Source organism: Cornus florida, unplaced genomic scaffold (genome assembly GCF_030987335.1).
Source record: "Cornus florida cultivar Cherokee Brave unplaced genomic scaffold, ASM3098733v1 CherokeeBrave_3.0.0_Hap2_Chr05, whole genome shotgun sequence".
NCBI lineage: Eukaryota > Viridiplantae > Streptophyta > Magnoliopsida > Cornales > Cornaceae > Cornus > Cornus florida.
In genome coordinates, this window is record NW_026775575.1 from 99,862,816 (window position 1) to 99,879,434 (window position 16,619).

At 36.3% G+C, this 16,619-nt stretch overlaps 1 protein-coding gene across 2 annotated transcripts in view; it reads right to left on the reverse strand.

Annotated features, from left to right (window-relative positions):
- The window catches only part of LOC132307953 (molybdenum cofactor sulfurase), a 34,458-nt gene that overhangs the window by 5,110 nt on the left and 12,729 nt on the right, over positions 1–16,619 (reverse strand). For both annotated transcript variants that reach the window (XM_059805862.1, XM_059805861.1), the window contains exons 7-18: positions 11,337–11,439; positions 11,189–11,234; positions 10,969–11,007; positions 10,728–10,884; positions 9,481–9,583; positions 8,366–8,482; positions 7,741–7,818; positions 7,536–7,637; positions 6,654–6,753; positions 4,407–4,511; positions 3,241–3,305; positions 543–694 (exon numbers count right to left, since the gene is read on the reverse strand). In XM_059805862.1, coding sequence (XP_059661845.1) covers positions 543–694; positions 3,241–3,305; positions 4,407–4,511; positions 6,654–6,753; positions 7,536–7,637; positions 7,741–7,818; positions 8,366–8,482; positions 9,481–9,583; positions 10,728–10,884; positions 10,969–11,007; positions 11,189–11,234; positions 11,337–11,439 — 1,167 coding nt within the window. The remainder of the gene's footprint in view (positions 1–542; positions 695–3,240; positions 3,306–4,406; positions 4,512–6,653; positions 6,754–7,535; positions 7,638–7,740; positions 7,819–8,365; positions 8,483–9,480; positions 9,584–10,727; positions 10,885–10,968; positions 11,008–11,188; positions 11,235–11,336; positions 11,440–16,619) is intronic.

Sequence of the window (16,619 nt, forward strand, 5' to 3'; positions counted from 1 at the left end):
AATCTGTATACAATCTCTCCCTTCGGTGCACCCCACATAAGCAAGTTCAATACTGGATAATGATTTTTTAGCTTTGGATATTTTTTACTAAAATTATGGGGAAACCATTGTGGTTCTACAACAGGTAGGAACTGTAAGTAGCTAAAATAATAAAGAGAACAAACAACGTGGACTGACAACTTCCGGTGCCTTGTCCAAAGACCCCCAACTAGCAGTCAACTTGGTGCATAAGCACGACAGCGAAGAAAACTCTTCTATTTTTAATTTTCATTGTCAAAAATACTTTAATAATAAAGCAACATTTAGATCTGGAAACTCATCCTATGCTTACATTTACTCAACTATATAACTCTATTAATCCACATTGATATTTGCCAGATCCTAATTGCTTGAGGTGTGTGGTGCAGGTCCGTACCATGTCATTTAAGTCTGTCAAGCAAGTGCCCTTTGGTGTACAATATCTAAATGATGGACAAAGCCATCTACTTGAGAGGAAAAGGGTGATAAAACATAAAACAAGATGACAATACTTAGTCTCAAACCTCTGGGCAAGTAGATCCATGGCATCTCTCCCAGCTACATATGAATCTAATTCAAGTTTAATCTGCAGTTTCACTTTGCAACGTGGTGATTCCACAAATAATATTCCCAAATTGAGGTCAATAGATGTACTAATAAAGCACATTTCTGGAACCTACAAACCGAAATATAGAAGAATTAGAACTCCATGTACACATCAAATTTTAAAAACTATTTCCACATATCAATCATATATCTATATAGTAGAGAGACAAACAGATGTCCACTGAAGATTGAACAAATTGAATGAGATTCATTCATCAGTATGCAAATGGTGAGTTTCTATTTCATGTTCAAGCCAAATTGGCAGCAAATATTATTATTTCCAATTATTGCCTATCATTCGTTATCTATGAAGCACATATACTCCTACAAGGGGGACGTACCCCTATCGTGACTGTGTCAGATACCCACACTACTTGAATACTCGTCGTGACCAATACATTCTAAAAATATCCATAATTTGAATTTTTATTTTTTTAAAAAAAAAAAAATTCTTACACATCCGATACTTGTAAGATATTTTGGACACGTATACTTCTCAAATACTTCAAGGTTGAACAAATAAGGAAATGCTAGTAACAATATATACAATATGATAAACAATTTTTTTTTTTTTTTTGCTAAATACATACAAATGTATGTATTTTTTAAATATATATACACATATATCTCCATTATACAATATATATTGATGTGTCCTTGCCATATCCGTATCCTAATTTTTAAGAATTAGTCGTATCGTCATATATTCGTACCGTGCTCTGTCTATGTCTATGCTCTATAGTTTGTGTTAAGACAAACGCAGCGAACATAAGAAACAATCACGAAACATGACAGAAAATAAACATGCCACAAACAAAGAACACAGAGATTTAGCGTGGTTCGACACAAGTCGTATCAACGTCCACAGTGAAGATCTGGCGAAAGGTTTCACTATGCGAAAATTAGGTGATTACCAGTTTCAGGCCCCAAACCCTAGTTCTTGCTATCATTCTCTTTTATGTGATTTTCAATGTCTCTCCATATCCCACTCCAAACTTTAAACGCCCTTATATCGGGCTACAAGAGAGTTCTAATTAGGGTCCATGACCCACAAGCAAAAAAAAAAAAAAAAGGGCAATCACCGGGTTGTCGGGTCAAAACGGGTCGCAATACGACCCGGAACCAAATTCGGGCCTCAAAATCACAGTTTGTTAGAATCTCTGTAAGTTCACCCATAGCTAAGGAATAACATGTGGCAACAACAAATTAGACCTCTAGATCCTCAACATAACCACTATGCTTTAAAGTTACAGGGAATTGATGCGCGTCTTGAAACTTCTTTTGTTTTTCCTTGATAAGTGTGTATATGTTGATGTTGGACAGCCTCATCTGAGTATTTGTTGGTACTTGAGAATCTTATCTGTTTCCACAAAGGCATCGCATTATGATCATCCTACATTCACAATGCTATGGATTTAGGGGTTTTGTCATCAACTATTTAATTCATCAATTCTAGAAAGCAGTGTACTTATACACAGTTCTAAATACTTAAAAGAGTGAATAATTTATGAACAATTACTTAAAAGAGTGAATAATTTATGATCAGGTAGCTTGATTAGTCTTGAGAAGCTGCAAAGAATATTTATGTAGCCATATGACAATTTAGATGCATATTATGCTTTTGTAAGAATAGCTTTTTTTAAGCTTTTTTTTTTTTTTTTTTTTTTTATGAAAACTATATCATTGTAAATTCACCTTTCACTTGATATTTCAATTCATAATCTGAGCTAGTGTACAAGGATATCAGATTTCTATAGAATAATATGTGCCAATGACGAAGGTGTTTTTGTGCCTCGATTTCGAGGAATTGCATTTTGTGTCAAAATTTTATTTATTATTCTTGATAAGTATGTATATTTTGATACTTGACACCCCTACCTGTTTGTTGATTGACAATTTGACACTCTTATCTCCGTCCATGATCATCCTAGATGTGTAATGCAACAGATTCAGCGGTTATGTCTTCCACAATTTAATTGTCAATCCTAGATACTAATTCAGGGAAACAAAAACCCTAGATGGTACTATAATTCTACACAGTTCTAAATACCCAAACAGTAAATAATTCCTGATCAGGTAGCTTGTTTAGTATTAAAGAGCTGCAAAGATTTTCTATGTAGTCATATAATTTAAATACATGCTATGCTTGTGCGAGAACAGCTCTCGCTTTTTCCGAAACCTAAATCATAGCAAAAAAATTCAGCACATTACACCTTTCAATTGTAATATTTCAAGAGTTCATAACCTGAGCTAGTGTCCTAGGTTATAGTATTGCTTGCATGCGCAATCAAATTGAATATAAGCTAAAACAACAGGTGGGACTAAAAGTTCATGCATACAGATGAACTGAGGTATAAAAATGAACTCACTTGCATGTGCAATCAAATTTAATATGAACCAAAACAACAGGTGGGACATTATACCTTTCAATTGCAATCTTTCAAAAGTTCATATTCTGAGGTAGTGTAATAGGAGACAGACTCATAGTTTTGTTTTGCATGTGCAATCAAATTGATTATGAAGCAAACAAACAATTGGGACTAAAAGTTCATGCACACAGATGAATGGAAGTATACAAATAAATGTAACATCTGGTGTTTATGAATAAGAATTCACCTTCTTCTGTGTAAGAATTTCACCATTCAGGCTTTTGAGAAGCCATTCTCGATCATGCAGAAAGCCTGCTCAAAAATTCACAATAAAAAATTTAAACCATTGCCGTACTATGAAATCACCCATTCTGAAGCTGGGAATGGCAATAATTCTTTCACACATTAAAGACGAGCTACATTCTGTATCTTATGAATCAACATTCTATAAACCCTCAAGCAGCACACATAAAAAGTTAGGTCAAATATTAAAATTATTGACAATCTTGTAGTTTATACATTTTATGTTATTCTTATTCTCAGATGACGGCATCCTATCTTTGAATTAGCAAAGTTTCAAGGACATTTCCTTATTGTCTTTCATTATTTTCCAGTAAAATTTGAACAAATCATATCTTTAGCAGATAATATAATATATATATATTTTTTTGGTAAGTAGATAACATAATATATTTAAATAAATAAATAAAGAGAAGAAAGGAAAAGCGCCACCACCCAGTGTTATTTCCATTAATTGATCTTTATAAGCTCAATGGATATAGAAAAACAAATATGAAAAAGAAAAAAAAAAAGAATCTACTACGAGGTGTTTTTCCAGTCAATCAATTCCCAGGTAAAGTGATGGACCAAAGAGCAAACTAAGATCCAGCACAACAGCATGAAGTGGCTTCCCTCAGTCATTATACTTAAAACATATTTTTTTCATGCTAGAAAGCCCTCACTTTAATCATTAAACAAGCAATGGCCCCTCTTTATAGGCTCACTATGTTACATTAAAATCAATTATGAAAATCCAGTAAAAAAATGTAGAATATAGTAGATGGAGAACATCAGAATATACTATGTTCCACACTTGTTGGTAGCTGGAGATGAAGAGAAGATCAGAATATAAATAATTCATGACTTATTCACATTTCATGCTTTAGTCATTGGAAGTGGAAATAGATCATAATATTCAATGCACATTTTCCAAAGAAGTCATTCTTTCCACGGTATTTAAAATTTACCATAATATTTTGAAGTAAATGCCACAGGTTGTATCAGTTAACCTTAGTCTTTTTGCTTGGGGGATTCTAGCAGAATAGCACACAGCACTACTGAGAAATTAACTGATATTAAAATGAAATTTAACAAGCAAAAGGCTAATATAATATGCAGCCAATAAGTAGCTACCAGTACTGCATAAAGGCCAACTATCCACACTGAACCCTGCACATGACTTTATTGGATAGATGGTAATAGACCTAAGATAGTATCTTGTAGTTGCTCCTTCAGGACCTGCAATTTAGAAATGATACAGATGTTAATCATAAAGGTTAAACACAAAATTAAATGATGTCACTGTACTGTAATTTGGATCAGGGAGTGGATAACTATTTTGCGTCACTAAAATAAATGAAATAATACCACAGAAATCCTCAATAAAAAAATATAATGAAAAGCAAGGATTTTTTTTTATCAAACTCCAAGATAACAAAGAGCATTACGAAGACAAATAATTGAAACAGCAATAAACAACCATGCAGGATAGACCAATAGGCAGTGGCCTAGCGGTATCAGCCTCTTACCTCCCAAAGGGAGGTCAGGGATTCAAGTCTCAAAAGAGACAAGTGTGTGTGAGTACCAACTAGGAAAAAAAAAAAAAAACATGCAGGATAGAGAGTAAAAATGAAACAATAACATAATTTGGAAAAGTAGAAACATGACCTAGGCAAAAATAGGGGATTCATACATACATTGCAAAAATGGTCATGATTGGTGCAAAGTATGTAGATTCATGTTCATATAGAAATACAAAGAAAACAATATGGATGAATGATTACAGATAAGAGGCGCACTTTTTTTGAGCCTGGAGCTTGCTAAAAAGAACGAGCCTGAGGGCTTTATGTAAGCCTAGTTGAAGGAGCCTGGCATATACTTGGTTGATGCGCCCTGGTCAAAACTTGATGATTCCGGGCTTTTTCAGAGCCTAGTGTCATGGATTCTTGTCCCACATCGGATCCGGATGGGGAAGGTCTTGGGCATATAAGGTTGGGTATTAGTTCCGCCTAATAACTTAAGCTTTTGGGTCGGACCGCAAAGCACCCGGCCCGTGACAAATGGTATCAGAGCAGACCCAATACTTGATCCAGTGTCATACCAAGCACTCACACGAAGGTGACCTGGTCGGATATCGGGTCCCCCACCGTTAGGGTGGACGATTAGGCAGGGTGGACCAACTACAATGAGGGCATTACGGGTTTGGGTGGGGGAGAATGTCATGGATTCTTGTCCCACATCAGATCCGTCTTGGGCATATAACGTTGGGTGTTAGCACCACCTAATAGCTTAAGCTTTTGGTCGGACCGCAAAGCACCCGGCCGTGACACTAGGCAAGAGGATGACTACATCTTTTTCAAAAACTTTAAACCGATGGCGATTTCCTTAAACCTCAGAGGAGGTCAGGGTAATGTACCCTTATTATTATTATTATTACAAAACAAACGTATGAATCTAACATCTTCTCACAATGATAATACAGTCTGTACTATACTTCAGCTGTCATCCCCTTCTCAGCTTCTAATGGACATACTTAACAACATGATGAAAAGTCACAAAACTATCTTAGATCATGCTTAATTCCAGTATGATACATAACAACCCCAGCGTACAATTTCTGATTTCTGATACTCAAAAAGGAATATGCCTTAAAGGTCAGCTGACGATGGAATAATGCAGAGTCTGGACCCACTATTCCTTAAAAAGAAATCTAATACACCCATGACCTATAAAAGTCTTGCCTTGTTAGGAATTATAGCAGAGAATGCATAGTGTCTACAATCAAATTCTTTAAAACTAAGCTTGTAAGATTCCGATACCTCTTTGACATATAGAAATTAATCAAAGTATGTACTTGATTAAAGGATTGCTAAATAATACGTCGTATTATGCTGTATAATCGTGATGGATAAAGAATTTGTGGACCTTTGGTGAACTCCATTAGGAAGTCTAATGCAAGGAAACAAGAGACAGGAAAAAATATCTGTAATTATCGACAATGGGAAACAAGTGGAAGTTTGAGAGACTTGCGAGAAACAAGAGTCTGCTACCTTATATTAAGAATTATATCAAAGAATGTACTAGATTAATAGGCCGTATTACGCGGTATACTTGTGATAAATAAAGAATTTGTAGACCTCTGTTGAACTCCATTAGGAAGTCTACTGCATGGAAACAAAAGTAGGAAAAAGAATCTGTAATTATTTATAATGAGAAACAAGAAGCTTGAGAGACTATCTCTAATTATTCTGTTTATTTTCATCTATATCTGTAATTATTCATAATGGGAAACAAGAAGCTTGAGAGACTTGTGAGAAACAGTAAGCTATCAAATCAGTATCATTTTATTTGCTGCAGAGTAGAAGGGGTGTGAGAAATAACCTTCTGTTGGATAATGAATGGATCTTGCTCTCAACGAATATAAATGTCCAGAATGAGTTGGCAATGATACAAAGGAGCCCACTATGAAGTTTATAAATTTCTGCACACCAAAATGGAGAAAAGCAAAAGGAAAAAGGGCAAAAAAACTTATAAAAAATAGATCAACAAGAAGTGCTATTTTGATATACCACCAAACAGCTAATCTATAAGAGAGAAGCAATCACCCAACATAATTGTTCTTTTCTAATTTACCAATTCAAAGTTTGTACTTAACTCATATAGTTAAAAGAGGAAGCAGCCTACTAATATTTGAAATATCTACACATTCCACTAGGAAATAAAATAAAAAAGGGAAAACTATTGATTGATAAGAGCTATAATCTAAATATATAACCAGAAGATCTAATCAATTAGAATAAGTGATGCCATTTTTCCTGTTTTAACAAACGAATATTTGTTGTCATCTCTACGATTAATACAAAATGTAGTCACCATATAGATTATTAGAGCTATTATCTTAATATATTACCTACATGGCTAATGAAATAAAAAAGACCAATAATAAACTTTTTCTTGTTTAACAAGTCGAAAATTATTGTGACATCTTCAACTAAACTATGTAGTAAAAGGGCTAGCCCAGCGCACGAGGCTCTTGCCACTGCGGGGTATGGGGAGGGTCAAATGTACTCAACCTCACCTCCGCATGCGGAGATGCTCTTTCCCATTTCAAACGGATGAGCTAAAATATGTAGTTTACTAAAATTTCAAATAACTGGAAATTCCTCAATGAATCTGAAGAAAGGAAAATCATAATGAGGAAAACTGGTTCTTTTTATTTGAAAAATAACTGGAAATTACACCGATAGACATAGGAACATATACCATGGCATCTTCGAAGGTTGACATATAACCAAAAGATACTCTAACAGCTCCGGTCGGTTTTCCATGCAGTATATCGTTATCATCCCAACAAATATGCCCAGCCTAAATTCAAAGAACTAGAATTGTTAAGGATACCTGAATACTTCACTTTGGAAAAACCAAGTAAAGCCACAATCATGTGATGGAATCAGAAAAAGACTAAGACCTCAATATTCGAAAGGAGATCCAAGTGAGACAAATCAAGATACTTTGCACATGCACCAGGATTGCAAAAACATCCTGTCTACAACCAAAAAAAATAAAAATAAAATGAAAAGAAATAATTAAATTGTCAGCAACATAGAGTGAACACATACAACAAATATGATTAAGCTTAAAACGTATAGTATGTAAAAATGCCTCAAAAATAGTATGAGAGTGTATATTATGTCCTATTTACTCTTGGGTATCCTCCAATGAGGACAAAAATATATATCGCAAGTGGTGATGCTTAAGGACAAGACCGGAAGGGTGTTAAAAAAGGGATACTCGTTTACTACATTGATGGATGCAGAATTATTTTTCAAAAAGAAAAGAATAGTTACAAGTAGCAGGATAGTGAAAAGCTAAAAGGTTTCGCATTCACAGTGAAGAGTATGGTTAAGACAAAGGTTGCTGAGATGGATAAACAAACTAATATGGAAAAAACCAAAAATACTGCAATGAAGAAATTCTAGGAGTAACATCTGTTAAGTTGTAGCACCCTACTCACTTGACAAAGATTAATATTTATTAACATAAACATTGATAATTGAATTACAAGCGGAAAAAATGCATCCAAACCAGCTTACCCGTAGCTGAATTCCAGATAAAGAAGCCAATTTTTCAACTTCGCGGTAACCAAACCAAGAACTATCTGGCCTTCTCAAGTTGAATGAAACTATGGTACCCAACTCATTACGTGAGACCTAAAATAAAATGTTTGAAGCCTATATCAGTAAATTTTTAAAAATCTATATCAAAATGAAACTTACAGAAAGTGCACATGCATTGCATAAAGTTTATTAACTCTAAGTACACCTAAAAAAATTTTAAAATTCATGTAAGGAATTCCAGAAAGGAAAGAGTCTGGCAATTGAAGATTCTCTACATGGCTTCAGCAAGACGATTTTAGAAGAAAACAATTCTTATATAGAGTATGGTGACGTTGAAGGAAACATTTTTCTCCGAACAGTAATAAAACTTGACCTCCATCCCATATTACATTTTTTTTTTTTTTTTAAAAAAAAAATATTTTAACTGGATTTAGAGATTTAGCATGCTGCAAAAAAGTAACTGGAGGAGATTAATTCATTACTACTAAGTACTAACGGAAAAATCACCGGGGTCACAATTGAAGTTCACACTTTCTAAAGCTAAAATTTGTGGACTACTAGCACAGAAATTGCAAACGATTACAGAGTAGCACCTGATTTTTTAATGGAAATGAGAAGAAAGAGAAGGTTTGGAATGATTAGAGGTGAAGAGAAGGGCACTCTAGGGGTCCTTTTTGAGTCATTGGTGCTTGCAATTCTGTACTCAATTCACTGTTTTGCAATTCCTTTTACACCTTAGGAAATTTGCACCAATTAAAAAATATTTTAACTGTGTGGTTAAATTTTGAGTCATTGGTGCTTGCAATTCTGTACTCAATTGGTGCTAATTTCCTAAGGTGTAAAAGGAACCTTAAAGACTGAAGGCGCCAAACTGCTGCTCTTAAACTATGAATTTCAACAAAAAGAAGGGGCAAAAAATCTTTAAAAAAGGTATGAATAATATATTTAAAAGGACAAAAGAGAGATTCAAGCCAAATCTAAGAAATTTTGAAAAGAAAAAGAGAAGCACATTAGAATAATGGGATAAAGCATATTACCTAGCAATGTGAATTAAAATTCTTTGAATTTTTTTTTTTAATTACAAGACTTACCTTTGAGTTAGGTACTCCATAAATTGTGCAAACACTGTCCCCATTTTCATGTCTTAACGCCAAAAGCACATTCCTCACATATGTGGCAAGTGACGTTGTATGCCTTGGAAGTAAAAATATAGAGCTTATGTTAAACATATTATGTTCAAATTACAAAATAACAAGGAAATAAAAGAGGAAAATAGATTACATTCTCCTTGACCAATCAAGGAGAAAGAAAACAAGGGGAAAAAAAGGAAAAAACGATGGCATGCTCATTGAACGTTCTACGTTTATAGCGATAAATGATGACAAAGAAGCACGGATATTGCCTAACGTGATGATCATCCCTCCATTTACAACTCAATCTCTCTCAAAGGGAAAGGACATCCTAGTTTTTCCATTTTACTTTGCCTCCACAACACAAGCCCAGATATTGCCACTATTATCATCTGCATATAAGAAGGGTGCTCTATACCTAGGCCTTGCATTATAATAACAATAAAAGACAAAAAAGATTCTGAAGTCAACACTAAAAAGAAAACAAAACAAAACTAACATATCTGATACTAATCAAATATAATGTATGTAACTTTAAAAATAATTAGATTCTGCTTAGAGATAATGATAATAAGATTACTAGGGTAAAAATGTCACAAATAGTTGGGCTGGCTGAGCTGGACTTTCCATGGCCTAAACCCATCCTAGAAAATGAAACGGACTACAAAATAAATCTTGGACTGATCTAGTTGAATGGGACTATCAGGCTAGGCAGGTAACTCAGCACACAGCCACCATTAGGCTTAATCAATTAAGTAAATGTTTGTTAATGTCCATCACATGTGAGAGAGCCGTTAGAAAATTCTCCAATCCCTTACAGGATAAGGGCAAGGCAAACATACATAATTCTCAAACAAAGCATGGCAAATTGTTAGCTAGGACAATAACCAGAATTGGAATGTGCTAACGATTTTTTATTTGGCATATTTTTAACTAAGGATTTAGAGAAGAAGATATAATGCCAACTAAAGGATAGAAGAAAAACCAACCAAGAATTCAATGGCTATTATATTTATCATTTGGAGATTACAACTCCATATTCATATTAGGAATTTATACACTAAAAAACACCAAAACATAGAAGGGTGTGCTTGTGCACATGCATGTATGTCAGCATGTGTGCGGGTTTGTATGAAAAGTGGTATCTTCCATTCCTTCACAACCACAGAAAATTCTCCATTCTTTAAAGCAACTAACTTTCCATGTACCGGGATATAGCAGATATGGATAAAGTATTGAGTATTCTGAACCCATGATGAAGGGATGCTATACTCAAGAATGAAATGGTGCCATCCTCAAAGAACTCCTCAACACTTTCTCTTCTTTTAACAAAGTCAATGTCAGCAATAGATGCAGCCACTGTGCCTGAAAAATTTTCAATGGTGAAGCAAAGTAATATCAATACAGAACCTGTATTTTATTGCAAAGATACGATATAATAGCACAAACCTCCACTAAAGTAGGTCTTCTCTAGTAACTCGGCAGCTCCTGTGGAATTGCAATAGGGGAAACAGTAAACAAAATACTAGGTCATATCATGATTTGAAGGATAATAAAGATAAAAGATTCAAAGCTTGAACTAATTAGATAGTGTTCTACGAAAAGCACACCAACACCACCATCACATGATGTTAAAGAAAGTATAATACCTTTCAAATTAGTGGCTTACCATTTCGAACAATGAGAGCTCCAAGTCCAGTTGGATAGCCAAATAGCTAAAGGAAAATATATATATATATACAGATTAAACACCAATATCAATATGTAATAGTTTCTTATATCCATGCAAGGACAACTCTGAAGTTGTACAAGTATACCTTATAAAATGAGATGACAACAAAATCTGCCTGATACTTTGATAAATCTGGTGGTTCCGTTGCACATCCTTTTGCAGCATCAATCAACACCATCCAGCTACCACTGTTTTTAGAGAAAGAGCAAATGTTTTTAGGGAGACAAATCTATTTTTGAAGGAAGCAACAAAGCCATCCTCTCTTAGATAATTTTTTCCAAAGGAAATTGTGTCGTAAAAAAACCATTAAAGAAATGTCTAGCATAGATGCAATAATGATTAAAACAAAGCAAAAAATTGTTAAGATAAGTTACAATCTTCAAATTGCAACATTAATCAAGTGGAGTGTTTGTGAAACTTCAGGTTGTAAAAGCCTCCTTTTGAGACCTTTCATTTATTTATTCCTTGCGTACCGTTTCCATTTTGAGTGTCAGTATTGCGATTGTTGCCACAAGTGCCTTTAATTCACACCTCTTACTATTTTGATGATTACAAAAAAAGATAAAAAGTGTTTTTAACATATCTCTATTTGAGATACAGTAAAACAGGAACACCAATAAAGAACAAGGCATGGAAACATCAAGGAATGGATGGCAAAATGGAAAGCCCACATCTCATCAACAGGGGTAGTTTAGAAATTGTGAGGTATAATAGTTTATAGCCTTTGGTTTAAAGCTCATCTTGCATTTCTTCATACATCATGCAAGCAAAATCTGTCACTTGAACTAACCGATCAGATATACAATGTGACCGATCAGATAGCTATATAAAATGAAAATTATAATTGATGTAACTGATCACTTCAGTAATGTGATTGATCAGATTGATCCAAGTGATCGATCAGATTATTTGATATTATTGATAGGATGCCAAAAACAGTGAAGTTTCATTTTTCTGAAAAACATCATGTGACCAATCACTTCACCTATGTAACCAATCAGATGACATAAAGTGATCGATCAGATCACTCCATACTATCGATAGGATGAAGAAAACAGTACGCCTGGAAAAATTGTGACTTATCCATGTGATCGATCAGATCATTGATGTAACCAGTCGGATGCTTTAAAACTTGAAAGTGCGGGGAAAAAGGATCTTATCCTACCGATCACTTCATTGATGTAACCGGTTAGATGCTCCAACTGTCTGAACAGATGAAGCATGTGTCCGATCACTTGCCTTCAATTGATCGCACAGATGACTCATGTGATCGATCAGATGGGTAAAAAGTCAGATTCTTTTTAAATTGTAATGGTATTCTTGGCAAGTTTCGAAATCTTATCTAATGCCTATTAAGCCTTTATATAAACACATCAAGGTTTTCATTATAATACAGAGAATTACATCAAGAGAGAAAAACCTTGTGATCAAAAGAAACTTGCATTGATCATTGTCTCATTCATATCATTTGAGCTTTAAACCTTTTGCTATATTCTATATTTGCCATAGGCTTGTGAGCTTTGATTTGCGTATCAATTCTGAGTGTTTCTTCGTTCTTCAATTATATTCGTCAAAAACTATTGTAAGGGTTGGTGTAACCCAGAAGAAGTCTAAGAGAGGTCTATTCTCTTAGCAAGAAGATTTAGAAGCAGCGTGCTTCTTCTACCGGTTTGCTCTCCACCTTTAAGGAAAAGCCTTATTGGGTTTTGGGAAGTCTCAAGAGGGATCTTGAACCGAGGAGTAGGAGTTTCCGAACCTCGCTAAATCTTAGCATTCTGAGTTTGCTTTTCTCTCTCTTTACTTTACTACTTAATCATTATTGCTTGTCTTTCATTATTCATTATGCATTCAAAGGATATTTATTGTCAAGCTTAAATAAACATTAAAACTGATTATTTGGTATTGTTCTGTTAAGACTCTATCCCCCCCCCCCCCTTACTGGGTAACAGTGATGTTGTGGCCCGAGTTTTGTTTCGGCCTGGGTTGCAACCAAACCAAAAAAAAAAAAAAACGACCCGTTTTTCTCTTACGGGTTGTGGACCTTGTTTAGAGTACTCTCTTGTAGTCCAGTATATAAGGGAGTTTAGGGTTTAGAGTGGGATAATGAGAGAACATTGAAAATCATAGGAAAGAAAGAGAGCTAGGGTTTGGAGGTTGAAATTTTTAATCTCCTGTTTTTCGAATATTTCGCCAGATCTACACCGTGGGCGTAGGGTTTCCCGAACCACGTAAATCTTTGTGTTCTTTGTGTATGGCATATTTACTTTTCGCTCGTGTTTCTTGATTTGTTCTTGGTTCGCGGTGTTTGTCATTACAATTATCTTTCAACCTTATTTCTTAAATCCAAATCAAATATGTTTTTAGTTTGTTGATAAGCATATAGTCCATGGTTTCCCTTTTATGCAATCTAATTTCTTGGTGAAGATAATAAAATTTGATAATTTCCATGAAGGAGGTGGACAGTACTGGTGCGGATTCCTTGACTTGGGTGCCGTCGGCGCGGAGGACTTTCCAGGTTCGGTCCTTCTTTTTCTGTCTCTCTGGGTTTCACGGCTCCAGACGGTCTGGTTGTCAAAAGCGCCTCTTAGGGTGGCCTTTTTGTGTGGACAGCTGCTTAGGGTAAGATTTTGATCCTCGACAATTTGAGGAAGAGAAGACAAATCATTGTGAACCGATGTTGTCTTTGCAAGATTGATGGAGAGTTCGTGGATCACCTTCTTTTACACTGTCCTTTGGCCCGTGATTGTTGGAGTCTTATCCTAGGTCTCTTTTGTGTCCATTGGGTCATGCCCCGAACCTCAAGGGATTTGATGGATGTCTGGAGGGGCCAAAGGGTGGGGGCGCATGTTAGGGTCTTTTGGAGGGTGACCCCCCTTTGCATTTGGTGGAGTCTTGGGAAAGAGCGGAATAGAAGATCTTTTGATGGGGAGGAACCTTCCATTGGGGCGTTGAAGTTTCCATTATCTTTTCTCTTTTTTTTTGGAGTTGGGGGAGAAATTATTTATCCATAGATGAATTGGTGGACTTTATGGGTTCTTTGGGACCATAGGTCTTTTCCTCGTTTCTTGTATCTGACTTTTGTACAGCTCTTGGGACGCGTTCCCCTTTTGAACGCTTTCTAATATATCTCTACTTATAAAAAAAAAAATTTCCATGAAGGAGAAAGAGAGAGTCCATAGATGGAAACTCTTTTTAGAAAATTACCAAAAAAAAAAAATCTGAGCTTCAATGCTTCAGAAAGTAAAAGGAATGGCAAAGAGTCGAAGAGATAATATATATACATATATATATACACACACGTAGAGAGACACAGAGAGAGAAAAAGAGAGGATGAATGGCAAGACAAAAAAAAAAAAAAAAGAGATAACTGATTAAGATGGTTTGGACATTTGCAGCGTGGTCAGTAGTTACACTCAATAGGAAAAGTAGTGTGGTCCTCATTGAGGGTAAAGCTAGGGGAAGGAGAACACCAAAACTAAGTTAACTAACATGGTTTGAGATAGTTAGGGAAGATATGGTATCACGTGGTTTAACTGAAGCTATAAAGGATTCATGTAACAGACCCCAAATAGTTAGGAAAAGATTGTATTGAGCTGAGGTAGAGGATAAAAGGAATAAAGGAGACATTTAGAAGGACATTACCCAGTTCTAATTCTGCCTCAACGGGGCCCTGAAGATAGAGGACTCGAGACAGTCCTAACCTTCGGTATTTCACAAAGTGGCTACTCTAAGGATTGAACTAGTGTCAAGGGCACCAGTACTCAAGCATTTAACTGTTGAACCGAGCAATGGCCTTCAGATGGAGAGGATATGTAGAAACACTTTATTTCCTATTCAGATCCAAAAGCGTCTCATTCTATCTTCTAGTATATATAGTTGCATAATGTCTATAAAATCACAGGACATTATATATTACTAGCTCAAGTCTGTCTCTCTATTCTGCTTTTTCTCTGTGTATATCACTTAAGCATTGCCTTGGTCCAGAGATCCTTTTTCAAAAGTTTGAATTCCATGAGAGAGAAAACTTCTCGTATCAGAGACGTGGCCTGAGCCGACTCCGGTGAAATCCTCTACTACTTTCCTTGGTTTTTTCTTTTTTCTATCTGGTTATGCATTCGTTTTTGGAGGTTGCTAGACTGCCTCGTCTGTTTCAGGGTGGTTCTGCAAGATCAGCATCTACGTACAGAGGTTGTTTTATTTTCTTGGATGATGACTCGGTTGGTAAGAAATGAGATGATTTAAAGTCTAGTTTGGTGGGGAAATTTGACAAAGAAGTGGGTGATCGAGCCTAGATTGCAGCTTAGGCCTCACGAGCTTGGAAGGTTTCACCGGCTGTGGTTGTGTCGCCTCTGCCAGACTCTTTGCTCCTCTTTCAGTTTCCTTCTTCGGCGAAGGCAGAGAGAGTGCTTAAGGAGGGATGGCGTGACTGGGGGAAGGCCACCCTTCTTGGATCCATGGTGTTTTAGGGCGGGGTGTTCCGAGGTGTTAAAAGAGCAAGGGCTGAAGAGAGTGATGTTGTACGGCCTCCCTCTTCACCTTTGGAGCCATGCTCTCTTTGTGACAGTGGGTGATTTGTGTGGAGGTTTCATTTGGGCGGATGCTGATGAGTCCCTTGACGCTGAAAAGGTTCGTCTCACAGTGGCAAATTGCCGTGTTTGCCCACCGTTCATTTTCATTCATGATGATTGTCTTTGCTTTAAGGTGGCTGTTTGGGAGGAATCGCCTCCACAACTTGTTCCGATGACGGACAGTCTTGAAGGGGGTGACGGCTCTCACCTGCTGAAGGAGGCGAAGTGGTTGAGATGGGTTTCCATGGGTGATAAGGGGATGGATGAGTTTCAGAGATGGAAGGAGTGGAGGGATAAGCTTTGGGATCGAAACACAGTGTTCTTCAGACGTTTGTTAACTCAACGAAGGAAGGAAAGCACTTCTCGTTCGTCGGATGGTGATCGAAATTTTCAGAGGGGAGGTGGTCTTGGCCGTCAGGCGTTGCTGCAAAGATGGAGCAGGAATTTTCAACGAGGTGGGTTTCACGCACTTTCAACGCGTGGGAGGGAGAGACAAGGCAAACCAACACATGGTTGGCGCAAGAGTGATGTCCGTTCAAATTGGGATACAGCTGTATCCAATTTGAATTCAAAACAGTGGGCGTGTAATGTTAAAATGGGCTCAAGTGCTGATGGGCTTTCTGTTGGGCCAGTGAACGGGGCGAGGGCTGTGAAGGACCACAATTTTTTTCCATGGGGGCCGATTTCTAGGCCTATTGTTTGCAATATGCCTGAATTATTGTTATGTGGTAGTGGACGTGATAAGACGGCCCATTTTAAAGAAGCTGATTGTTCGGTTGGTCCTTCTACTGGGTTGGGTC